The sequence below is a fragment of the Pseudorasbora parva genome, chromosome 5, assembly GCF_024679245.1.
Source record: "Pseudorasbora parva isolate DD20220531a chromosome 5, ASM2467924v1, whole genome shotgun sequence".
NCBI lineage: Eukaryota > Metazoa > Chordata > Actinopteri > Cypriniformes > Gobionidae > Pseudorasbora > Pseudorasbora parva.
In genome coordinates this window covers 11517746-11545639 of record NC_090176.1, presented here as the reverse complement: position 1 = coordinate 11545639, position 27894 = coordinate 11517746, and the positions used below count along the sequence as shown (strand labels likewise).

Below are 27894 nucleotides of genomic sequence, written 5' to 3'. Positions count from 1 at the left end.
ATACACATACCTCAACTGTGATTCGTGAAGTGCTTGCAGTAGTTACAGAATCCTCAGAGCAGTTCTCTATGGCTGTCATGTTGTCATCATCCTTGCATGGAGGCTGTAATAAAGTTATATAAAAAATAGTTACAAGTCTTTACTTATTAGACAAGGTCCCCACCATGCCAAACCTGTGAAGTGTGTGTACCAAAGGGTTTGAATGGCTTTCCTAAAACTAAAGGACCCCACAATGCACATTACACTGGAAACAGTGTGTAAGACTTTCCCATGTCAAAACCAAATATAAGAAATTAATAGACAGACAGATAAAGAGGCACAGACATATATAGAGGCACAGACATATATAGAGGCACAGACATATATAGAGGCACAGACATATATAGAGGCACAGACAGATATAGACAGATAAAGAGGCACAGACAGATAAAGAGGCACAGACACAGACAGACAGATAAAGAGGCACAGACAGAGACAGAGAGATAAAGAGGCACAGACAGATAAAGAGGCACAGACACAGACAGACAGATAAAGAGGCATAGACAGATATAGACAGATAAAGAGGCACAGACAGATAAAGAGGCACAGACACAGACAGACAGATAAAGAGGCACAGACAGAGACAGAGAGATAAAGAGGCACAGACAGATAAAGAGGCACAGACACAGACAGACAGATAAAGAGGCACAGACAGATATAGACAGATAAAGAGGCACAGACAGATAAAGAGGCACAGACACAGACAGACAGATAAAGAGGCACAGACAGATAAAGAGGCACAGACACAGACAGACAGATAAAGAGGCACAGACAGATATAGAGGCACAGACAGATATAGAGGCACAGACAGATAAAGAGGCACAGACAGATATAGAGGCACAGACACAGACAGACAGATAAAGAGGCACAGACAGATAAAGAGGCACAGACAGATAAAGAGGCACAGAGATAATAAATACACATACCTCAACTGTGATTCGTGAAGTGCTTGCAGTAGTTACAGAATCCTCAGAGCAGTTCTCTATGGCTGTCATGTTGTCATCATCCTTGCATGGAGGCTGTAATAAAGTTATATAAAAAATAGTTACAAGTCTTTACTTATTAGACAAGGTCCCCACCATGCCAAACCTGTGAAGTGTGTGTACCAAAGGGTTTGAATGGCTTTCCTAAAACTAAAGGACCCCACAATGCACATTACACTGGAAACAGTGTGTAAGACTTTCCCATGTCAAAACCAAATATAAGAAATTAATAGACAGACAGATAAAGAGGCACAGACATATATAGAGGCACAGACATATATAGAGGCACAGACATATATAGAGGCACAGACATATATAGAGGCACAGACAGATATAGACAGATAAAGAGGCACAGACAGATAAAGAGGCACAGACACAGACAGACAGATAAAGAGGCACAGACAGAGACAGAGAGATAAAGAGGCACAGACAGATAAAGAGGCACAGACACAGACAGACAGATAAAGAGGCATAGACAGATATAGACAGATAAAGAGGCACAGACAGATAAAGAGGCACAGACACAGACAGACAGATAAAGAGGCACAGACAGAGACAGAGAGATAAAGAGGCACAGACAGATAAAGAGGCACAGACACAGACAGACAGATAAAGAGGCACAGACAGATATAGACAGATAAAGAGGCACAGACAGATAAAGAGGCACAGACACAGACAGACAGATAAAGAGGCACAGACAGATAAAGAGGCACAGACACAGACAGACAGATAAAGAGGCACAGACAGATATAGAGGCACAGACAGATATAGAGGCACAGACAGATAAAGAGGCACAGACAGATATAGAGGCACAGACACAGACAGACAGATAAAGAGGCACAGACAGATAAAGAGGCACAGACAGATAAAGAGGCACAGAGATAATAAATACACATACCTCAACTGTGATTCGTGAAGTGCTTGCAGTAGTTACAGAATCCTCAGAGCAGTTCTCTATGGCTGTCATGTTGTCATCATCCTTGCATGGAGGCTGTAATAAAGTTATATAAAAAATAGTTACAAGTCTTTACTTATTAGACAAGGTCCCCACCATGCCAAACCTGTGAAGTGTGTGTACCAAAGGGTTTGAATGGCTTTCCTAAAACTAAAGGACCCCACAATGCACATTACACTGGAAACAGTGTGTAAGACTTTCCCATGTCAAAACCAAATATAAGAAATTAATAGACAGACAGATAAAGAGGCACAGACATATATAGAGGCACAGACATATATAGAGGCACAGACATATATAGAGGCACAGACATATATAGAGGCACAGACAGATATAGACAGATAAAGAGGCACAGACAGATAAAGAGGCACAGACACAGACAGACAGATAAAGAGGCACAGACAGAGACAGAGAGATAAAGAGGCACAGACAGATAAAGAGGCACAGACACAGACAGACAGATAAAGAGGCATAGACAGATATAGACAGATAAAGAGGCACAGACAGATAAAGAGGCACAGACACAGACAGACAGATAAAGAGGCACAGACAGAGACAGAGAGATAAAGAGGCACAGACAGATAAAGAGGCACAGACACAGACAGACAGATAAAGAGGCACAGACAGATATAGACAGATAAAGAGGCACAGACAGATAAAGAGGCACAGACACAGACAGACAGATAAAGAGGCACAGACAGAGACAGACAGATAAAGAGGCACAGACAGATAAAGAGGCACAGACACAGACAGACAGATAAAGAGGCATAGACAGATATAGACAGATAAAGAGGCACAGACAGATAAAGAGGCACAGACACAGACAGACAGATAAAGAGGCACAGACAGAGACAGACAGATAAAGAGGCACAGACAGATAAAGAGGCACAGACACAGACAGACAGATAAAGAGGCACAGACAGATAAAGAGGCACAGAGATAATAAATACACATACCTCAGCTGTGAATCGTGAAGTCCTTGCAGTAGTTACAGAATCCTCAGAGCAGTTCTCTATGGCTGTCATGTTGTCATCATCCTTGCATGGAGGCTGTAATAAAGTTATATAAAAAATAGTTACAAGTCTTTACTTATTAGACAAGGTCCCCACCATGCCAAACCTGTGAAGTGTGTGTACCAAAGGGTTTGAATGGCTTTCCTAAAACTAAAGGACCCCACAATGCACATTAGACTGGAAACAGTGTGTAAGACTTTCCCATGTCAAAACCAAATATAAGAAATTAATAGACAGACAGATAAAGAGGCACAGACAGATAAAGAGGCACAGACACAGACAGACAGATAAAGAGGCACAGACACAGACAGACAGATAAAGAGGCACAGACAGATAAAGAGGCACAGACAGATATAGAGGCACAGACAGATAAAGAGGCACAGACACAGACAGACAGATAAAGAGGCACAGACAGATAAAGAGGCACAGACACAGACAGACAGATAAAGAGGCACAGACACAGACAGACAGATAAAGAGGCACAGACAGATAAAGAGGCACAGACACAGACAGACAGATAAAGAGGCACAGACAGATAAAGAGGCACAGACAGATAATAAATACACATACCTCAGCTGTGAATCGTGAAGTGCTTGCAGTAGTTACAGAATCCTCAGAGCAGTTCTCTATGGCTGTCATGTTGTCATCATCCTTGCATGGAGGCTGTAATAAAGTTATATAAAAAATAGCTACAAGTCTATTACTTATATTTCCCCACCATGCCAAACCTGTGAAGTGTGTGTACCAAAGGGTTTGAATGGCTTACATAAGGGGTGTCATGATTCCATGATTACATTAAGGAGTACTTGATTTAAAAAAATATATGATTACTTGTTTAACTGTTGATTAACTGGCAAAATACCCAAAGTGGTGCATTCTATGGATGAGAATCCATGAAACGCATTAAACCACTTTTCTACGGCTGCACTATGCATTTAAACCATTTTAAACTCTTAGTTTAGCAAAGTGCTATTGTTAATTCACTAAGTCCACTATTCCAATAAATAAAAGATAAATTAAATTAAACCTTCACTAACACAGGACAATATATTATCTTACTAAATATTCTGTTCATTGAAGTTTGCATGTTTTGACGGCCACATATTCTTGTTCAGGTAGTGACAGTAGCCGTAGCAATTCTGTTGTACAGAATTGGCCAAATGTTAATGATCAAGACATTAACATTTCAACATTCAACATTTGAATTAATTGTTGTTTAGTCAGTATTTTTTAAATATTACATATTTTGACATTTTTGTTTAATAAAACCATACAACTTGAACAATAATTTCAAACTTGAAAACCATAAAACAATGCTTTGATACTTGATTTGAACCAAAATTATTATTGCTTCATTGCTATTATATATGTATTTTAAGCAATTTTAAAGGCTTTTATTCCCTCACATACATTTATCACCACAAAAAAAAAAAAAAAAAAAAAAATATTGTAGTGGTGTCATTGCATCACCTGTTAACAATGACATACCCGCATAGAAACGTCATAAATTTTATATATATGCAATGACACCACTACAATGGCTAAAATTTCTTATTTGAATTAGAATTTCTTTGGTTTCAAACATAGTTGGAGACATTTGGGATAATGTATGGAGGTCAACAAAAATATAGAGCATTGTTCTAGTTGTTTATTTATATACTTTATCCATTTCCTCTATTGTACAAATTATAAAAGTTGTCAAATTTTGCCAAACCTTTCTCCAAGGCCAGTGACTTCCTCCATAGTCATATGCGAGTTCCTCTCCAGGAATGATATCTCTTGCAGCGAATAGGCACAAACAAGGTTTTCCCTCAACGATAATCCTTTTCATTGTACAATTTGGGTTTATGTGATCATCATATATAAGGCGGCCAAGGGAGCCATCCTCATGAGTAGCATCAATGCTTCAGGAAACAAAAAATAATCATTTTGTCTAATAAACCACAGCAAGACAAATTTGAATGTGAACAAAATGAAAGTAACTTTTTTACTGTAAATTTTAAAGTGTATTCATTAAACAAACAAACAAAAAACAAAACACCCTACCTCCACTTCTTGTTCTGCCAGAGGAAGTCAAACATAAAAAAAAAGTGTCATGATTGGCCCCTCTTCTTTGTTCAGCTTCAATTAAGGTGACCGTTTCTCCCCTATATTCGACAATCAAAATCTCCTTTAATAAAAGGAATTAAGGCAAACACTCCAAAACCTGAAAAAAGGGGGGAGTGGGAGAGAGAGAGAGACAATTGAATTCCTTGCAGACATGTAACTAATACATTTATGGTAAGTAAAATGTAAACAACTTTTAAGCTTTGTAATAGTTTAAGTTAAACTGTTTTAACTTAGGTTAAACTGTTTAACCAATGTATTCAACATGCTTTCACAACGCATGCTTATTTCTTTCATTAATTTACAGATACTATCACAAAGAGCAATTTAAACTGCTGAAACAAACATTATTCTTTATATTCCAATGGACCCAAATTCCATAAAATAATCATGGTTACTTATTTAGTATTTTTAAACCACTTAAATCATAGTTAAAACATATGTTATTAATCATAGTTAAAACATATGTTATTAACTTTATATTTAACACTCATGTTACCAATAAGAAACGAGTCCTGCTAGCAATACTAGGCTCTGCTAGATCATCATGGTAACAAAAATAAGAAATAGCAGATTCATAATTAATTGGTGGAAGATTTCCTATTCATGGCCATGATATATATTTATATTTCCCGGGCCATGTTGGGAGCGCCGTACTTCTAATCACAATCCAGTCACAACAACAAAGTTCTTTACAAACCTAACAGTTACCTTTATAATCGTTTATGTGTTTGGCCTCCAGTGCGTCGGTCTTGTCGATGCCACGGAGAACATGATCTTCCGCTTCTTTTAATGGTTTTATTCTTCTCGGGTCTCATTTCAACAGGCCGTCTCTCGTCGTTCCTCTGGTTCCAGTGATTCAGCGATGTCACGCGGTCTCACAATCTCCCAACACGCCGCAGTTTATAACACTTATAATACGCAGTAACATGCACATGTAAACACTTCAAATTGTATAACGATGTGAAGTTTTAATTTATCAATAGTTCATTCGACACATTCAATATTATGATTCTGATAAAAAAAACGTTAACGTTAATTAATCTCATTAGAAAACTCCATTGCATCAACATTCTTAAAAATAATTCGAATTTGTGATGTTTATTTATTGAATTATGTAATTTAATATTTACAAGTAGGTTAATTACCTGTACGAATGTACTTTCCCCGTTGGCAGACACTGTTTAAAGAGTTTTTTGTCGTTTAATTAAGCGATTCGCGCATGAGCAGTTGAAAAAATGTGTACCTTCATGTATTACGTCATATCTGTGTGCATAGGTGCAGTTCCGCGACCAGGCTACAGGGGCGCTGTAGAGCAGTGCAGCCACACACACTCATACACAAAAGTCCGGTTTTTGTTCATGGAGGGGATCATTAAAAAAAACTGCAGTAGGCATATCAGCACCGCCTCCTGAGCCGATTACAAGCAAAACATTGTGGGGACCGGCGATTTGGTCCCCACTATGTTTTTGGTCCCCACTATGTGAGTGTGCAAATGTGTTGAGGACCCCACTATGTAATAAAAACAAACACACACACACAGAACACTGAGAGGAGAACAGCGCTCTTTCTCTCTCTCTGTCTCTCCCTGTCACTCAGGTTCGCGGGTCTTTTCCGTTAACGTCTTTTCCGTACGGTTTCTTCAGCTTCAGGTTTGTTTTTTATTTCGGGTTGTTTGTAGTACTTATTAACCAGTAGGGTTCTGGTAAATGTGGGTTTGTTCAGGCGCGGTGATTGGTAGAATGCGACTAACGTGTCTGGCTGTCGGAGATTTTCTTTTTAAACCGTCTGCTGGCTAACCAGTTTTTTGACTTCACACATAAAATAAAGTAATGTTATAAAAACTACTATATTACAAATTAATTAGCTACACATACTCCCTCTCTGCCTGTCATCAGAGTTTTTTTTAACTTGTCTGCTGGCTCTAACCACCAGTTTGACTTAAAGCAATCTGTGTCTGACACTTTCTTGCTGTATTTCATAAAAAAAAAAAAAGGAATTAGTGGTGTAAAACTATAGTACAAAATAATAATTAGCTACACACACACACACACACACTCCCTTCTCTGCCTGTCTTTTGAGGTTCTTTTTCTTTCACACATACCTGGTGTGGAAATTTTTAAAAAAGAACCAACAAAAAAAAGTCACTGATAAAATAAATAAATTAAAGTAAAAAAAAATGTTATGTTTAGATTAACTCTTGTTCATTACATATTTCTTCATAATTGCAAACGCATGTTGTATTCATTGTTTTAAAACTTGTTCGTACTTAGTTCGAACTGTATATAGTAGGGATGTTAACTGATGACCGTTTGACTGATGGTTGACCGTATCAACGTTAACCGATCAATGTTGTCGGTTAAAAAAAAAAAAAAGATCTCTAAATTAGGCTATTTTAGACAGTGGACTAAACGCTACTACTGTTAGCCATCTCATTCCAAAATCTTTTTGTGTGAAGTGAAAAAATCCCTCACATTCAATTTTTCATAACTCGCCTGTTTGTACTTAATAAATCAATAAAAACATTTGGCGCAAGGTCACAGTGTTTGGGGTTGAGCGTTCACAAGGTTTACAAAAAGTAAACAGACTAAAACACGCGAGGTTAGAGCCAGGGCAGACGACAGTATGAAGCGTGCAAAGAAAAGTAGTGTCAGACCATTTTAACAAAAAGAACGATACAGATGTAAGTTGCAACTTGTGTGATACAGTGCTTAAATACAGTAGAAGCACATCATATTTCTTTATTGTTGTTAACACTACCTCGAACTAAGGTGTCTCTTTGGAGCTGTCATTTTCTTAAATGAGCCGCGGCAATGTTTCAAATGACCTTCTAACGCTAGACAAATGCCTTTATTTTCAACGCGATCACCTTGTACCCAAACCATTTTGAAACTTCCGGGTTAAATCCTGCCCACTTCCGGGTTAGGCCACGCCCAGTCCGAGTACAGATAATTCATATGGTTAACAGATACAGATAATGCTGTACTCGCTCATCCCTAGTTAACATGTTAAGAATTTTAAAAATGGACTTACATTTTCCCTTCCAAAGGCCAGCGTGGCACCTAGTCCACTGAGCAGTGTCATATGAGGCGCAGCGTGGGCCATCAGCTGTCATTCAGCCGTGACCATAAGGTAACTGTTCACTTAAACTCAATTGAGCTGAGAGCGTAAAACTGCTATACAGTAAAATCATTAGAGAAATATTGAATATGTTGATAACAGACTATTAACAGAGCATTTGAAAATAAGACATAAGAAAACCCATAAAAGCGGCAGTTTAAGACTTGAGGCACAAAAAAAACACGAATATTTCGAAATAAGCTCTTTTCTGACTTTTCCACCTTCCACAAAATCTCACAATACTCTTGAATAAAAACAAATAGATAACTACTTTAATTTTTTTTTAATTTACTGTAAACTGCATTAACGTCTTTTATTACCTTCCACCTGAAGGCGCTAAGAAAATGGCCCGCTTTACCGCTAGTTTACAGATTAAGAACGATTTTCAACCCAAATTGGATTACATCAGCTCAGCATCCTTACCCAACAGTCTCAACCCAGCGTTTGGTTGAAAAAACAACCCAGCATTTTTTAAAGTGCACCCTAGCAGCAGCAATTCTAATTTGCAGCCAGTGTCGTTTAGCAACTCCATAGACTTGTGAACTGGAAAAACAAAACTGGTCAGAGTTTGTGGAAGTTCTGCGTGCTACTTAAAAACTAAGTCCGTGACTCTGGAAGACTTGGGAAAAGTACTTTGAGAAAAGTACAAAGAACGGCACTGAAATTATTCTTAAGATAAGAAGATGTGTTTGTCGACCGGATATGGTGAAAGTTTAAAGGATTAGTTCACCCAGAAACTAAATTGTATATCATTAATGACTCACCCTAATGTCGTTCTACACCCGTAAGACACCCATGTACACCCATGTAGTCACATATGACAGCAGATAGAGCAACCATTGACGGGGGGAAAATACTATGGTAGTCAATGGTTGCTCTATCTGCTTGGTTACAAACATTCTTCAAAATATCTTATTTTGTGTTCAGGAAAAGAAATAAATACAGGTTTGGAACAACTTGAGGATGAGTAAATGACGACAGAATTCTCATTTTTTGGTTAACTATCCTTTTAAGCTATATTAATGTGGTTCGCGTTTGGAGAAAAAAAGAATGCGCACAGAGCTGAAAGATCTTGTATGAAGCGTGTTTGGTTTTAAATAAAGCTACTAGAGGATATATTGCTGAAAAAGCATTACCATAAAAGACCCTGAGTGCTTGTAGTGTGATCCACACTGTTGTTTTCACGTCCTGCTAACTTCAACTGGAAACAGGAAAATGGGTCTCTACCGTTCTGTCTCGTGGTCCGGGTGGAAACATGCTGGGGTCCGGATGCAGCATTTGAATATCATTGGTTTAATTAGTGTAAAACATCTAGTAGCCTATAATTTGTTGTTGCACAATACAATCTTTAGTGTTTAAATTGTGTTGAACTGTTTTGAATGAATTTTATATTGTGATCAGGAACAACTTCATTATTTGCAGACAGGCAAATGTGTGATGTCTGACCTCTACATGTGAGAGCGACATACAAATCAGTTAATTCAGAGCTATTGTAAGTGTGATGAGTATATGGTAAATGAGCAACAACTAGGCATGTGCCGATTTTCGGTGATGCGATATATCACGATAATGAATATGCACGATATTGTTATCGTGGGCACTTCAAAATATCGTAAATAATGATATATTAACAATTATTACATTTTTTATAATGCACTCAAGAATACTTTGCCCATCAACCGTATAAATGCTCAACACCGCTATTCTGCGTCAAAGGGACACGCGCCTAGATGTAAACAAGCCCAATGTGTGTTTGCACATGACTGAACGGGTGAAGGAGACGGGCTGAATGAAGTGCCGCTCAGTGACAGCAGTGGAACGGCAGAATGCAGCGATTACCCTGGAAACCCCGCATACAAAAGCAACTGCTAGTGAAGAAGTTTTAAAAACAGCCATTCGTTTTTGTAATCTCAATGTTGTTCATCACAGGCTCAGCACTTAAAGGGGGGGGTGAAATGCTGTTTCATGCATACTGAGCTTTTTACACTGTTAAAGACTTGGATTCCCATCCTAAACATAGACAAAGTTTCAAAAACTAATGTTGGACGTTTGATGGAGTATTTCTGTGTCAAAAATACTCCTTCCGGTTTCTCACAAGTTTCAGCGAGTTTTTTCGAGTATGGGTCTACTTGACGTTAATAAGAGCGGAAGGTCCTTGTATGGGCTGTACGGGATCTTCTCCCGGTAGGGTGCGCGCGCGCGTGCGCGTGACTAGAGCACGCTGTAAACAGTCTCTCAGATGCAGATCCAGTCGTCCGTGAACACTTATGTGGCGCCGCGCTTCTCTTTATTGCTATGGGTGACGTCGAGCGACTTCAACGCTTCAGCACAGCATTCCGGGAAGGCAGCGCTGCATTTGAACCGATTTGAACGCAGAAATGACGGGAAGCTTCACAACATCGTTTCAGTTGCGTCTCAAAATGGATTTACACGCCACTGCTGTCAGGACTTTACCAAATCATACCAAAGAAGTGTGTTTATGACGGAGCAGTCCCAGCGATAAAGCCTCGGTCCTGCTTTGGAAGCAGCCGGTGAGTTAACTTAAACTGCTTCAAATGTCTCTGCTTTTGGCTACGGACGCATGAGTAAACGACACGATCGCGTGCTTCGTCATTCAAATGCGCTAACGGTTACTCCATTGTTGTTCTCTGTATAACGTTACAGTATTCTGACGTGCAAAACCGTTTTGCTTGCTACTTCTAAGGTCTAGTCGCATACAATAGTCCATAAACCGAATCATGTCCTCATACACTGCGAGTAAACACACAGAAATGTGGAGAGGCCATTAAATACAGTAACTTACATACCACAGAGACGGACGTCCTGATGTGGCCGTTTCTCCTGTTCAATTTATTTCTCCCTCAGATTTGATTGTGGATCATTATCTGTATTAGCTGAGATAGATGGGTTTCTCCACGCTTGAGGACGTCACCGTTTTGCGCGCTTGTCATTCTTTAGCTCCGCCCACACGATACGCCTCCAGGCGCTCGGTTTTTTCCGGAAAGACTCGGTACAGCCTATTTTTCTTTTATAAATATGATAAAACTAAAGACTTTTCGGAGATATGAAGGATGCAATACTACTCTATAGGTACTAAAGATTGACATGAGATTGACTGACACTGAGTGTTTCACCCCCCCTTTAATGTTTAAGTTTGAAAATAAATAGCCTATTAAGTCTTTAAGTATTATGTTTTAATCTGGACTGCAACATGCCCTAATAATTAGATTTTTTTTGGATTATTTGTCCAAAAGACATACGACTTTATTAGTTAAGATGTTAATTCATTATTACCAAACTGTCAATGAAAAATACTTATAAAGAATTAATCATTCTAAGTAATGTTAATTTCTTAGTAACTGTTTAATAACAAAATAACATTTTTAATAGCCTAGATATCTAGAGGCACCCTAGCGGCAGCAAATTTAATCTGCCCGCAAGTGTCGTCTAGCAACTCTCAATACCCTTCTGAGCTGTATTCGCCTAACTTTTGCGGGGCCATAATGACGACGGCCGAGTTGCGCTTGCGTGCTTCTAGTAAACACAGAAACTGGCGAACGGCGGTCTTTTGAATCAGCTCTGACCGCGAGTCTGGAAGACTTGGAGTTAAAGGGGGGGTGAAACACTCAGTTTCAGTCAATCTCATGTCAATCTTGAGTACCTATAGAGTAGTATTGCATCCTTCATATCTCCGAAAAGTCTTTAGTTTTATCATATTTATAAAAGAAATATGGGCTGTACCGAGTCTTTCCGGAAAAAACCGAGCGCCTGGAGGCGTATCGTGTGGGCGGAGCTAAAGAATGATGAGCGCGCAAAGCGGTGACGTCCTCAAGCGTGGAGAAACCCATCTATCTCAGCTAATACAGATAATGATCCACAATCAAATCTGAGGCTGAAATAAATTGAACAGGAGAAACGGCAACATCAGGATGTCCGTCTCTGTGGTATGTACTCTATTTAGGGGCCTTTGTGTGCAGTTTATGAGGACATGATTCGGTTTATGGACTATTGTATGTGACTAGACCTTAGAGGTAGCAAGCAAAACGGTTTTGCACGTCAGAGTCAGACTAGTGTAACGTTATACAGAACAACAATGGAGTAACCGTTAGCGCATTTGAATGACGAAGCACGCGATCGTATCGTTTACTGATGTTTACTCATGCGACGGTAGCCAATAGCAGAGACATTTGAAGTTGATTTACTCACCGGCATCTTCCAAAGCAGGACCGCTCTGTCAAAAACACACTTCTTTGGTATGATTTGGTGAAGTCCTGTGACAGCAGTGACCGTGGAAATCCACTTTGCGGCGCGACTGAAGCGATGCCTTGAAGATTCCCGTCATTTCTGCGTTCAAATCGGTTCAAATGCAGCGCTGCCTTCCCGGAATGCTGTGCTGAAGTCGCTCGACGTCACCCATAGGAATAAAGTGGAGCACGGCGGGCCACATATGTGTTCACGGACGACTGGATCTGCAGCTGAGAGACTGTTTACAGCGTGCATTTCCTCTCTCTCCCTCTAGTTACGCGCGCGCACCCTTCCGGGAGAAGAGCCCGTACGGCCCATACAAGGACCTTCCGCTCTATTTAACGTCAAATAGACCCATACTCGAAAAAAAACTCGCCGAAACTTGTGAGAAACCGGAAGGAGTATTTTTAACACAGAAATACTCCATCAAACGTCCAACATTAGTTTTTGAAACTTTGTCTATGTTTAGGATGGGAATCCAAGTCTTTAAAGGTGTAAAAAGCTCAGTATGCATGAAACAGCATTTCACCCCCCCTTTAAGCTTTTCTCTGAGAAAAGAACAAAGAACGGCACTGAAGTCATTCTTAAAAAGGGAAGATGTGTCCAGAGTTTTGCAGACTGGATATGGCGAATGTTTAATGTATCAACAAGCTCTGTTTCACCTTCGTTGCTCTGGTTGGTGGTAGCGCTATCCTATTGCGTGCAGAGGGAGTTTGAAAGACAACCGTTTATCCTGCCCCTCGGATTGAGCCCTGTCTATGGTGAGTTTCCAGACCAAACATCTTGATGTGGGTCTGGCTTGTCAGGCTACCTTCTTTAATGGACCTAAGATAAAACTAACAATGATCAGCGTTTCTTAACTAACATTACCAAAAACATTATACTTTCTGTAACAAATGTAGCTATTGCTCAATCTTAGTTAATGAGACCTTATATTAATTTGTTACCTGTTGGTCTTTATAGCCTAATTCTTTTGCACTTTAATCTGTTTGAAAATTGTACTTTTACAGCTATGGAAAAAATTAAGAGACCACTTAACATTGAATTCTCTCAATTTTTTTCCAGTGCTGTGTATATTTTTGGTGCATCATTGTATTTAAACATTGTTATTTTTGTTATTAAAAAAATAGTTCTTAAAGCTGTTATGCTATGACAACACTTTTTTGCAACTTATTTCAATATCGTGATAATACCGTATACCGTGATAAAAGCTTCGCAATTAATGATATCGGCACATGCCTAGCAACAACTACCACAATTCACACCTTCAGTCAGTGAAGCCACTCCCACAGCCATTCATGAGAGTTTAAATGCTGGGGAATATTTCCATCTTCCCACAGAAGAAGAAGCAGGAGGAATCACTCCAGGATAATCTACTGACATAATATCGTAAAGATGGAGATTAAGGAAGAACCCTGCAGAATAAAAGATGAAGCTACAGAGGAGCAAATAGGTTGGTGTTTACATGAACTCTCTTTAATGACTGATGAAACGGACAAACAACATAACTTAGTTAATCTATCTATCTTTTTCTTTTTTTACATTTGTCCTGTTTAAATTGTGGGAATTTAATTTGTTGATTTTAGACTCAAAGGAAGTGAATGAAGACAAACAACATCCACTTCAAAAACCTCATTTAAAAAATGAAGATGGAAATGCTGTAGTTTTAAAGACTGAAGAGAATTTCACACAAAAACAAGCTGGAAGGTCTGGAGTCACCTGCTCTGAGTGTGGAAGTTTTTACATGCATAAATCAGCCTTTAAGAGACACATGAGAATTCACACTGGAGAAAAACCTTTCAAATGCACTCAGTGTGGAAGAAGTTTCACTTTCAAAAGTGCTCTAATCAATCATCTGCGCCGTCACTCTGGAGTGAGATCATACAGCTGTGATCAGTGTGATAAAAAATTTGTTTTGGCAGCGAGCTTAAACGTACACCTTAATGTTCATACTGGTTTTAAGCCTCATGCTTGTACTTTGTGTGGAAAAAGTTTTGCACGACTGCAACATTTAAAACGGCATGAGAGTATACATACTGGTGTGAGACCTTATGAGTGCTCTGACTGTGAGAAGACCTTCACTACGTCCAGTGCCTTAAAAAAACACCAGAGAGTTCATACTGGAGAGAAACCGTACAAGTGCTCACACTGTGGAAAGAGTTTCTCTCAGTCAGGAAGCCTGAAAGTTCATGAGAGAGTTCACACTGGAGAGAAGCCGTACCAGTGCTCTTCATGTGGGAAGAGTTTCACCCAATTATCTAGTCTACAGACTCATAAGAAAAATCATTGCCCAAAGGTTTCTAAGTGATTGCTCACTTATTGTTATTACTTCCACCGTAAAAGGTCAAATCCGGTGCAGTCAAAGTACATAGAAGCCTTATTAGTGCCTGCCCGGATGGCACATCTGTCAAATGAGGCATCTATGTACACATCTATGATTGTATGATCCGGCGGAAGTAATGGGGTTGGGAATACTAGATGAGATTCACCTACTATGAGGTAAAAAAAAATAATAAATACTGTTCAGTTTCTCACAGAAACCAATCGTTTCGTGTTTTAAAACATCATCACAAGCCACGGGGTTTAATATGGGTTTGTATGTATGTGTTTTTTACTCTCAGTGGCTCTAATAGAAAAAAAAAAACATTGACATGCATTATACGGTAACGGTTGGATTAAAAAATATTTTTCTACTAATAAAATGTGTTCTACTAAAGAAACAAGCACACCTACATCTTGGATGCCCTGGGGGTAAGCAGATAAACATCAAATTTTCATTTTTGGGTGAACTGTCCTTTAAGTCAGAAACACACAAAGTTCACATGAAAAAAAGTTGGTTGTGTCTGTGCATGTTTACAGTGACTAAGGGTGTGTTCACACTTGTCATGTTTGGTTCGATTAAAACGAACCCTGGTGCGGTTGCTCGGTTAGTGCGGTTCATTTGAACATATGTGAACGCTGCCACCCGAACCCTGGTGCGCACCAAACAAGCGGACCGAGACCGATAAAAAGATGGGTCTCGGTCCGCTTCCAAACGAACTCTGGTGCGGTTCGATTGATATATGAACGCAACACGGACCAAACACATGTAAACGGACCAAAAACAGGACGTGATGTCACAAGCTGCGACGCTACGATTCAGCTGATTTGAAGACGCGGAAAAATCAGATTGTATTCAAGATGAGTAGAGGGCAAACGTGGAGCAACGAGGAGGTAAAATGCCTCATCAATATTTGGTCCGACGAGCAGGTTTCACAAATGCTAGAAAAAACCCACAAAAATGCTGAAGTATTCAAAATGTTCAGTGATCAGTTAACGGATTGTGGGTTTAACAGGAGTGTGGAACAGTGCCGCATAAAAGTTAAGAAGCTGCGTCAACAGTATATAAAAGTGCGTGATGTTCTGCGTCGAAGTGGAAACTCTTGTGATGAAAAGGAGAAATTTTTATGGTATGACGAAATGGATCAAATTCTTGGCACACGTCCGACTTCCAGCCCAGTAAATATAATTGAGTCATTCGAAGAGTCCACAGAGACTACTACAGACGAATCCTCGGAACTGAACGATACAGAAAAATCCTCAACTGCTGACAATGAAGAATCAGGTGAGCATTTAAACCATTTGCTGTTTAAGATAACAAACATAATTATTGTATTTACAACGAAGGCTTAGCAATCAGTATTAACATAAGAACAAGAAAACAGTAATAAAAAACTTACCAATAAAACAAGATTAATAGAGGTGCAGACTTTGAGTATGCGCTTTTTCCCAGGACAAAAATAATGTGTTATTACTTGTCTTACCTGTGTTCAAAAGTGTGTTTTTCCTATGCAAGACAATTTTCTCAGGTCAACAGTTTTTATTTATTTATTATTATTTAATTAATTTAAAATCGTGAGTGAGGGTTGGTTATCTGGAAATGTGAAAGAGTGAATATGATTATAACATTTGGATATACTTGTCTTAAAAATACAACAGTATGACTTAATATTACATTTTTTCTTGTTAGGGGGAGCAGGATCTACTGAGGACAGTGGAGAAAGCATGCAAGGACAGGCCACCCCAAGGATTCATGGACGTAAGAGGAAAGCAAAGAGTGATCGTCTTGACCTCCAGACCTTCTTACACCATCAGAGGGAGCTGCTGAAGGAGTTTCAAGACTCTGAACATAATCTGCAGCAACATGAAATGGAAGCTTTTGAGAAATGCATGAAAGCAAGCCAAGAAGCCGAAGAACGTAGGTTTCAAGCTTTACAAGCACAACAGCAGGCTACAAACAATATGTTTTTCCAGTTAATGGGTACTTTAATAAGCGGAGTGTGCCAGGACAAATCAAAAGGGCCACCACAGTCCTATCTCAGCCCACCTCCAGGAGGCCCAGTAATACCTACCCCTTCAGTGTCAGTTCCTCAAAGCAACTTGACACAGGTTAATCTGCAGCCGCAGCAGTACATTCCAGTACACCAGCCTTCCCAATGTGAAATGATGCGACCACCACTGTACCATCCACAGTCCCAAAATGATGCTGAACAGCCTTTGTTTTCTTTGCTACATGAGGCAAACTCTACTCAACACTTTTTTAATCTTTAGACCTTTCTATTTAGATGAGGCTTAAGTTTATAAACTCTACTCTTTTCTGGTTTTAGTTATGCACAGATGGTCACCTGTTAGGGTTTTTATGTGACTTTCAGAGAAAGTTCAAATAGAGTAGTTTCAGCGAGTATTCAATTAATTTACAGAACGTACAACTTCTAATTTGTACAAAAAAATAGTCTTTATTCTTTATATGTCTTTATTTAAGACTCTTGTTCAAAATGTGATCATATACAGTATGTTTGACTGTATGGAAGAGAAACAACAAATGTTAGTTTGCACTTATTTTGCACAGATAACAAACTTTGCACATCGGAATATTTCCTAAGATTGTTATTTGATCTTGTGAATTACCTTAATTTAACTTTAAACAGTGAACGTTTCATTCAGTGGTTCTGTTTTTTCTTTTAAAGTTTAAAAGAAAGAATTAAAACAAAAAGCAATACTTCTGAAATAAAAAACAAAAAGCAATACTACTGAAATCAAATTAAAGCAACATTGGAAACCATTTAATTTGTACAACTGTTTCATTTAGTGTTTTCTTCTTCTTTCTTAAACCTTAACAGTACACCTACAGTCTAGACATGTATGTACAGAGTGCATCTCTAATATCATGGCCACCCTGACTGTCTCTGCAAAATTGATGGTCTTCATTGTCTTCTTGGAAAGCACTCTCGGTTTCTTCGAGTGGCATTACCTCCTCATTGTGGATTTCACAAAAGTTATGCAAAACACAGCACGCAGATATTATGTGGCTGATGTGGTTAATATGAGCATCACATCTTTTCAAGAGGCATCTCCATCTTGCCTTCAAACGACCAAAGGCCCTCTCAACTGTCATGCGAGCTTGGCTAAGCCTGTGGTTGAAGTTGGATTGTTGAGCTGTCATCCCTGTGTTTTCCGTATATGCTTTTATAAGCCAGGGGAGCAGAGGGTAAGCAGCATCACCTAGGATGAACAGTGGTACATCTACATTCTCAAACCTTTCAGTCCATGCAGGGAACAGAGTTCCATCCTGTCCTCTCTGGTATAAAGATGAGTTAACAAAAACTCTGGCATCATGAACTCTGCCAGGCCAGCCAATGTTTATGTCCCAAAATTTCAGTTTGTTGTCTACCACTGCCTGCAGTATCACTGAATAGAATCCTTTTCTGTTGTAATAATCGGCAGAATAATCAGGGGGGGCTGTGATGCATATGTGTGTTCCATCTATTGCACCTGCAACCTGTGGAAATCTCCATTTGTCTTTGAAACCTTGTACAATTTTCTTTAATTCTGCAGGAGAGGGTGTTTTTATGTACAGTGGTCTCATGATCTTGTTGATGGCTGCAACAACCTCCTGGGTGATCATACAGGCAGTTGACCTTCCAACTCCAAAAAGATGACCAATTGATCGGAACTCCAAATTGGTTGCCAGCCTCCAGAGACAAATTGCAACTCTCAGCTCCACTTGTAGTGATCTCCGAAATCTGAAGCAGATATTTAAAAAAAAAAAAAAAAATTAAATAAAAAGTTTACGTTAATATTAAGCGGGGGTATTTCAACCCATAATATAATTTGATCCAGGATACATTGCTTGATAAATATTTACCTTGAATTGCAGTGAGTGAGGGACGGCTGGAGAATGCTGCAGAGGTGCATGAACGTTGTTCTCCTCATTCTAAAATTCTCCAACCATTGTTCATCTGTCCAGTTATTTACAATGTTCTGCCACCAAACACTGGATCGTGGCAACACCCAGATGCTCCTTTGTGGATGACAAATTATAGATATTTGAGTTTGACAAAAGAATTAAAGGAGTCAATTATTTTATTCAACATTCTGAATATATATTTTTTAAAAGATATCAAATGTTTGTTTTAAATAAATTAGCATAAAACAACACTATATTACAATCATCTATCTATCTATCTATCTATCTATCTTGATGACGAATGTTATATACAATGTTGTTTTATGCTGTCCTTCATCTATTAATTAATTTTTAAAAATCACATGTAATTTTTTACGTTTTAATAATTAGTCTTTGATCAAGTAATATTCAACTGAACTGTTATTTCCAAAAGAACAGCTATAAACACAGGAAAATCACCGAAAATAACTTGATTTAACATTTATCAAAGAAATGCAATTCTGATCGTGTAAGTAGTTATTTATTCTTTGATTTGAAAGGACATAATGTAAGCACCTGGTTCTCCTCATCAAAGGACCTGCGTTGCCCATTAGTCGGTACAGACGACGGAACTGCCGTCTCTTTGCAGCAGATCTTCGTTTCTGCATGCAACGGAGGAGGAAATCCTGGTGCTGTTTTGAACATTGTATGAGCTCTTCGTGAGTTCTCAGCTGGTAAAAATAAAACCATATACACACGCATAAAATGATCGTGTAATCCAGCGCACAGCATGGTGTTGATGTTCGGTAAGCAGCTCCGTCGCCGAAACATACGTCATAATAGCTGACCAATCAGGTTGCTGACCGTCTCCCTATGCCTTTGGTTCGGTAACTTTAGGTTCGCTGTTAAAAATGCCCGTGTGAACGCTAAGCGGACCAGGACTATTATGTTTGTTTTTGTTTTTTGGTCCGGACCAAACGAACCGAACTACAAGTGTGAACGCACCCTAAGTTACAAAAATCTTGTGTGTATATTAGATCTGTCTGTCTAACTTTACTAAAGTAAAAGCAGTGTAATACAGTACCTGCTGTTCTATTTGGTGTTAATATGAATCAAACAACAGAAGATAAACAGACTGAACTTTAGTAGCATTAATAAGAACAAATTTCTTACTTGAATGCTGCTGTTAAGGCTGCAACATACTTCACAGAGAAAAAAGTTCTCGCTCCCAGGGCTGCGAGAAGAAAATTATGTAATTTTGTTCTTGCAGCCCTGGTTTGAGAGTTCTCGCAGCTTGTTCTTGACACATTGCCTGAGCAGAACTTTTTTCTTGCGGGTGTCCGACTATTATGTAATTGGTCAGACATAAAGTGGCCGTGGTTAATGCAGAGAAACGCAGATGATTGGCACCTGCTTTTCTCGTGAAGTATGGAATGTACTGGCCAGAACAAACTTTTTTCTTGTTCTTGCCACCTCGAGAAAACCAACACATTTCTTTGTTCTTGCAAAGTATGTGCCAAGCTTTAATGCTCTGACAAGGAGATAACCATGGACTGTGTACAGCTCTCTGAGGGAGGGGTCTGTGCTAGTATGTCAGTGTCCATCAACACGTCTGGGCGGGGCCTCTGCAGTGTGATGTCACATTGCAATAATCTGGAAACGGCTTGTTCTGAGACACTGCTTATGATTTATGGGGATTAAAAAAAGGAGTGGGTGGATTTTTACCATTATTGGGTGGTTGTGTACACACACATTTGTGTTCAAACACCTTATAAAAGTGAATTTTGCATAATAGGTGGCCTTTAAATAGTGTGATATTCTTAGGGTTTCAATACCCTAAGAATTTGATTGTCTATTGACACTAAGTCTGGATAAGTATGGACAATTTTTGTTTCCACACTATTAATTTTCATTCTGTTTCCTTAAACATGAAATTGAGAATTTCAAAAAATCTGTCATACATTATGGTCTTTTAAATCATCATTTATATCACACACAACTAGTTTAAGTCTAGCTGTTCAGATGTGATGCAATAAGGATACATTCAGACTGATTTTTGTGCATAACCGATTGAAATCTGATCAGATTTAACAAGTGTGAATGGCCAAAAATGTAATGGGCAATCCGTTTAGAGCTACATTTAAATGTGGGTTCAAATCACATTTCTGGGAATCTGTTTCATTCTGACTGCTGTGATCCGATTTCACATGGTTTAAGTGACTTTCTCACCACGTAAATCGTAAACCTTGGAGGTTGTTATAGGAAACATGCTGAAAATCGCTGCTGGAACAAGGTTGTGTTGTTTTGCAAGTGCCAGAAAAGCATAAAATGACAATGTAACAGACATGTTTTGAAACTGGTGGAGAAGATGGCATGGAATAAAGCCATGCATACATTACCAGCGTCCTGCGTTTCTGGTTCTTTTTTTTTTAAAGTCCTCATGAAATTAAAATGGTTTTAGGCTGAACAATTAATCCGTTCATGTTAATACACAGAAAAAAAAACAATTGGGTAATGATGCTTTAGATTACAGCCCGGAAAGTACTGCGCAAATAGAAACAAATTTAAAGCATAATGTTTGGTAATTACAGTGTAGGGTGTTGCAATGTACCGGTTTTGACGATTACCGTTATATTTAAAGCACAAAATATAAACATTCTGTTAATTTAGGGTATGGCGATATACTGGTTTTCGCAATAACCACAATATTATAAATGAATAGGACTCTTATGATAACATGAAACGTAAATACTCCAGTGTCCCGAGTCCGACTGGAACCTGTGTTTTTCTTCTTAGTCCCAGACTGTTGCTGCCATAAAAACAGTGCAGCTTAGTTTTTAATGTCTAAGGAGTTATATTTAATTTAATTTATTTATTAAGTTAATTTAAGAAAAAAAAATTGGAGCAATTTTTTTATTCAAGTTTTTGTTTTTTAAAGCAACCAAGTGTCCAGCGGCCGATAGTGAGTGAGCCACATGTTTGATCAATTTAGTTTCTCAAATCAACACTTGTCTTGCCTATAATAAAACCAATAGATATAAAAAACTTCAAGTATCACAATTCTAGTTTAAAAGTTTTCTATTACCATCACAGTAAAAAGGCATTTTTGAGAAGCTGAGGCAGGCTGATGCTGCTCACAACGGCTCGCAAACGAAACTGGCTACACAATATTAATAAACAAAATTAAAATAACCATGCAGGTTGTCTTACCTTACACCTCTCCGCAAAATGAATATAAATCTGATCTTCAGTTCCTGCTCTATATATTCACATTTAACTTGAGTTAATATCAACAAAAGTAAAACATTCGAGCTGCATCTTATTATCATTCGATTTCAAGATCAAAGACTGCAATAGGAGAAGGAGCGAGCTAAGCACTGGTATGATCATGTAGTCTCATTAGCTTTAATGAAGATGATTGTGTTTTTGACTATCTCAGACTATAGGCTACTATTAGTTTCACTGGCTATTGGCTTAATGCTTTAGTGCTAATGTTACTCATTTGAAAAGTAACATTATGACGCATGTTGCAGTAATGCCGTCATATCTATAACACGCTCTCAGATGTTTATTTTTTTAACAATTTGCCAGTAGTAAAATATGTGGTTTAAACAACCATTCACTCTTGTCCCTTATCTCAGAGGGAAAAAAACACATTCATCATGCTGTTGAACTTTATTCAGTAGTTTGTCTTATTTCATAGGAAGCTTCAAAAAAGATGCATGTGGCCTGTGTTCATCAGTATACAATGATGCTTGTTGAAGAAAATGTATAAATTAATTTGATAACTTTTCCCCCAAGGTTTCTATAGATATCTATATTGTGAATTCTTTTGGCCACAATAACCATAGTGTGAAAAATGTAATATCGTGACAGCCCTATTACAGTGTAATTAGAAAGTGTGTATATGGGTACAAGGGAACAATTATGTAATATTTGAGAAATAAAGGGGTAACTACCATGAAAATTAACAATTGTTTATACTTAAAGTATTTCTTTACAGGGTGGGGTGTCCATGGATTATTAAAAAGTCTTTAAGGCCTTAATTAAAATTTCTTAAATCCACGTTTCAAAGTTTTTTTTTAAAAAAAGTCTTAAATTCCATAATGTAAAATAAGGCCTTAATTAGCATTACAATTTCTTAAATCCACGTTTCAAAGGTTTTTAAAAGTGCAATCAAACCGCCACTGTAAAGATACAATTTTTGTTTGTTGCTTTTTAAAATCTTGCAGGTATACACATATTAATAGGTGGAACCAACGAACAAATCACACCTTTGCAGGGGATTTGCTAGGTGTGTGGCCTGGACATTAGCAAATGGAGAAAAGTGTGTTTCTCTGTAAGTCGTTTATAGGTTATAAAAAACACCCTGCAAGTTTTTGGGAATGTTATGGTTACAAAAAACCTAAAAATAACCATTATGAAAGGTTCTCTATAAGTTGTTCGTTTATTTAAAAAATAACCTTCAAGCATTGTTCTGGGGATGTTGTTTTATGGTTGCGTTCTATGGTTGCAAAATAATAACCCAAAAACTAGAATGTGCGTGGTGCTTGCCGTCACAAAACTCGGGCCCGGTTATGCAAAAGAGCCCATCCCCATGTCTGTACAATGTTGTGGAGCTTCCATATTTTATTTTCAAATTGTCATTTGTTAATTGTTGTCTTTGGGTTTATTATTTTTATTTAAAGTAAATACCTTTACAATTTGATAAGTGATGTCAAAAGGGAAAAGAGCGAACGCAGCGTGGATTAGAACTCGTCTTACGAAACGTACACTTTACTGACTATGCCACTGAAGCAGTGGCGATTTCTTTAAGACTGCAAGGGAAGCTCGGCTTCCCTTATAATGTCACAAAATTAATGGTCAAATATATACTATTATATTAACATTGTATTGACTAAAAATGCGTTAGAAAACGTTCATCTCAAAGACGAGTTCGTTCAGAATCAGTTACATATAGCAGGTCGGCTGACTCGATTTCCTTCTCATACATTCCCGCAGCGTCAGTGCATTTCCCTATTGAAGCCCAGCGTCCATTGACTTCAATGGGGCTGCTTTGAACGGTTTTTTTCAGCGCTTCGAAACTAGACGGTCATTGGATAAACGCTGCGATTATGTCCCGCCCACGGACGCTCAGCGTCTCTGGGAGTGAATGGGGAGTGGGCTGGCCCGGACGCTGAGCTTCTGCGTGATGATTGGAGGGTCTGCATCTCCTTTTGACTGACAGCGATTCTGTACTATAAGGAATCACTGAAGCTATTCGCGCTCAGTCCCATCGCGGATTTCTCAAGTTCAGTCGAAATAAAAACTTCTGCAACCTATTTCTTTGATATTTGCTTGGCGAAATTGCTTGATTTTCATCATACATTTCACACAATTATACACCACATTCCTTGTTTCAGTTTTACAGAGTTTAATATTTTTTTAGATCGTTCATTCATTCACAGGGTAAAAGACAATTTTCTTGAAAAGGAACGTAGGGCAGAATTTACTTTTAAATAAATAAGACAATTGGCCAAAAATGAGCTTCCCCTCTCTGACAGACCAGTAGCCGCCACTGCACTGAAGGCATTACACATCATAAATAGCTGTAATAGGTGTTAGAAAAAGCTTGTGGGCCTAGAGACTACCAACCATTGTTGTTGACAGATAATATGGTCACAAATTAAGAAAAAGAGCAAGACACCCATACCAACACCCTTGTTCTGGTGACGAAGTAAATTTTAAGCGGGAGGGGAAAAAAGTCCCACGCAGACCTATATATATATATATATATATATATATATATATATATATACACTAATGTTCTAATTAATAACAATAAAAGTTATATGTTTATTAGCTTTCAGTTATAGAAATTTTTTGGGTTTATTATGCAGATCTTTGGGCATTGCTTAACTCCATTTGTCTAGCGTGATGTTTAGAAAAAAATATTTTTAGCAACATAGAGCAACCGTTTTAAAGTATCTTTAGAACATTAGTTAAAGTGAGGATACCTAAAGAAAAAAAAATAAACACACCTGGAAAAATGCTCTTTATTTGAATGACTTGGATGGCTCTTAAAGAACCGTTGTTGCTGGTTTGGTGGCTTCATCCTCGGATCTCCACCCGCAGAGCTTCAGCTCGTTGCCCTCAGGGTTAAGGTGCACTCCGTCTCTGCACAGATGAGATAATCTGATGTTGCGATCTGATCTGAGACCCAGATCTCGGATTGTTTGGTTCTTCAAAGCTCAACCTGGACTTGCTGTCATAGCAAATAAACTGGAACAGAAGTGACTGACATACTCCTTACTGTCATGACACTACAAAAGGTGTAGTCCTACATTTATCTAATGATACAGTTTGTCAATATTAAGACTGAGATTTCATTGTGCAGTGGTTTGTGCACTTACTGGTTATTTACTTACATGTACTTTGGTTTTAAATTAGACTGAAGAATAATGATGCAGATCTAAGGATAAAATATTAAACATTCCATGTCACAGATGCTGATGAAATCTACAAGTATGCCCGACAGAAACTGATGATTTTGCATGTAACAGCCACACAACATTTGATTATAAAATTATGAAGAAAGTCAAAACCAAGTAATTATGTTTTAAATGTATTTTAATTTAATTAATGCCAATTTCAACCACACTTAGTCTGTTGTGGCAAAAATATGTTAACTCCGTTGCATTTCTGAATAAGAGACAAACCTTAGCCAATCGTGTCTTTATAAAGATTTAATCCTTGCAAGAATGAATCCACAGTCAACCCAGGTAATGCCTGCATCGAGTGCGAACTGAGGAAACAAAGAAGGCCCAAGCTTTTATACCCCTCAGTGTCTCAGTAGTGTTTTTCCGTACCGAGGAAAGGTGAAACAAATGTCTCCCCCCAACCCTTTTGTCATGGGACACAATGGTCCCTGTACCTACAGAGGGAAAGTAAGAAACACACACATACATGGCCCCCCTTCTGTCTTAGAAATAATTTAAATGAAAAGCAACAAACAATGGTCTTTGATCTAATTTAGAATAGCCGACACCTCTGATGAGGGAAAACTCTCAAACTAGGGTTCCCGTCCCTACCCCCTAGGTTTCAAAAGACACTGTCTAATGGTGTTTTATGACAGAAACAGAAGTTGACTTCTTGTGTGAACTCAAACATAAATTATAAAAATTTCTTCAACAAGTCTCACCCTTTAGCAAGCTAAACCTGCATAAAAACTGTGAGAGTAAGCATGTGTGCGTGTTTGTGTGAGAGAGAAAGTGTGAGAAAGTGACTGTGAGAGTGAGTGTTATTGGGTGCGTTTACATTAGGGCTGTCAAAATTGCTCAAAAATGACATTCGAATATTCCCTCTAAAACAAACACGAATATTCGAACTGTGAACTTCCTTGTTGGTGGCAAATACGAGCAGTGCATCACACGGGCAGTCTTCAGGGTTCTTCACGGCCTAAAGTAATAGTGCACTATCGCCTTCTCTAAGATCATCAGACTTCTGCTTAACTCGCAGCCGGTTCAAAAGCTGGGCAAAAAAGCAAGGTCCTCTTTCTGACTCGTAATCTCTGTGAGGGTAATCATCTGGAAATGGTCTTTCCAGAAGTCCAAAACATCCTATTCAAACACTTACAGTGGTTTGGCTTTACCCAGAGGTGGCAGTTGGTAAAAGTCACCCACCGCGAGAACAGAGATTCCACCGAAAGGTTTCTTGCTGCCTTTGATTTGCTGAAATCTCCAGTTTACGTAGGCAAAAAGATCCTTTGAAATCATGGAGAGTTCATCAATGATTAGAATTTCGATGTTGCGCGATGTAGCTCATCTAGAGCATTCTCCAGTCCCTGATATGGCGGCTTCAGGTTCCTCTGAAGTTTTAAAATGGAACGCTGCTGTTCCAGTAAACACGCTCAAGATCACCGTAGGCATGGAGAGATCCTCTTCCTCTCAGAGTTGAGGCCGTTGTCGCGGAATTTTTGAAGCTTCCGTGTAGATACACTTGATGACGTGCGATTTGCCACAACCAGCACCACCTGATACGAAGTAGTAAAACGGTTCTGGATTCTGACTCCACGTGCGCTGCTGACACCACTGTCAGACTGTAGAATATGGCTGCCTGCATTTCGTTGAGACTTCGAAACAACGTCCTAACAAATTTAGCACTCATCTGGGGTTCCTCTACTTGTGGTACATCTCCATGTTCAAGAATCTGGTATTCTGGAACATCGTCTTGTACAACATTCTCACCATCAGGATTGATGTCTTCTCGTTCCTCAACACACTCCAAGCGATCAACTTCAGGTGCAAAAGTGGTCCATGCGTTCTCGGATGGTCCTTGCTGTTGCAGCTTATCGAATGCCTTGTCGACTTCTTCACTGTGTTTCTTGAACTTTTCTTGGTGTGCTTGCACGATGTCCCGAACAGGCATCAGGAGACCCGGTGGTGTGGGAAGCTCCACAGATGCGCTATTGTAACACTGCTCATATGTTGGGAATCTATGAGGTTTTAGCTGTTTGTTGGAACGATGGGGTAAATAAAATTTGACTAGTCTACCGTAAAAAATTTTGGGTTGTTTTTCTTTGGAAATACGTGCATGCCTAATAACCGCAGCCTTACCGGCGGTTCTTTTTTGGAAAAATCCCATACCGTTTAGCAGTTGGTGAACATTTTTACCTTTTGTTTGCTGACCGCAAACGATGCGGCATTCCGAATCGAAATCTGCCAGACACATTGTTTCAAACTCTTGGGTTCGAGGCCTTGCTCTTTATTTATCGATGATCCCTGACATCCAGACGTCCTCTGAATCGGGATTAGGGCATTAAAGGGGAGACTCATCTTAAGCTCATCGTTGTTGGTCGGTATGAACACAACTTCAACGGTAAGCTGCATGTTCGTGCCACAGACTCCTGCACGCTTACTTGTCTATGTTTGGAGTACGCCTGTATTATGTTTAATTTCGTCTTCTTCGTTTACGTTACTTTCGCGCACAAGTCGCCAATTTCGTGCTCCTGCTTCGAAATATATGACAACATGTACATGATGCAGCTAAAAGCATCAAGGACATACTGAATGTCCATGTTGGCGATCCATGCCCTCAACAAATCGGGATTGTATCCACTCACCCAAGCCTCCTTTGGCTCACGCTTCAGCAAAATCACATTGGAATTGGACAGTGTTTCGACGAAATTAGTGTAGTCATCTGTGCTCATCTTACACTTTGCCAGTAGCTGTGACAGGCTGTTGAAGGAGG

The 27894-nt window shown here is 38.9% G+C and overlaps 2 protein-coding genes and 1 long non-coding RNA gene across 5 annotated transcripts in view; 1 reads left to right on the top strand and 2 right to left on the bottom strand.

The window, feature by feature from the left end:
• LOC137075072 (zinc finger protein 154-like) overlaps window positions 1-16541 on the top strand; it is a 53479-nt gene extending 36938 nt beyond the window's left edge. Inside the window, exons 1-4 of one of the 3 annotated variants that reach the window (XM_067443251.1) lie at window positions 6679-6748; window positions 13802-13914; window positions 14048-16065; window positions 16471-16541. In XM_067443251.1, the coding sequence (XP_067299352.1) occupies window positions 13857-13914; window positions 14048-14769 (780 nt within the window). In that variant the 5' untranslated portion in view covers window positions 6679-6748; window positions 13802-13856 and the 3' untranslated portion in view covers window positions 14770-16065; window positions 16471-16541. Of the gene's footprint in view, window positions 1-6678; window positions 6749-8212; window positions 8229-13801; window positions 13915-14047; window positions 16066-16470 lie in introns of those variants that run through there. The other 2 variants (XM_067443252.1, XM_067443250.1) reach the window with 2 other exon arrangements.
• Window positions 2934-6578, bottom strand: LOC137075952 (uncharacterized). Its single transcript, XR_010905125.1, has 6 exons — window positions 6245-6578; window positions 5808-6007; window positions 5037-5196; window positions 4705-4894; window positions 3561-3653; window positions 2934-3026 (listed from the first exon to the last, which is right to left on the bottom strand). It is a non-coding gene; the product is annotated as an uncharacterized lncRNA (long non-coding RNA).
• Window positions 16542-17221: 680 nt separating the features above from the next.
• Window positions 17222-18783, bottom strand: LOC137075070 (uncharacterized). The gene is made up of 2 exons (XM_067443247.1): window positions 18646-18783; window positions 17222-18523 (listed from the first exon to the last, which is right to left on the bottom strand). Exons 1-2 carry the CDS (start codon window positions 18711-18713, stop codon window positions 17626-17628), a joined length of 966 nt encoding a protein of 321 aa, XP_067299348.1. The 5' UTR covers window positions 18714-18783; the 3' UTR covers window positions 17222-17625.
• Window positions 18784-27894: the final 9111 nt, after the last annotated feature.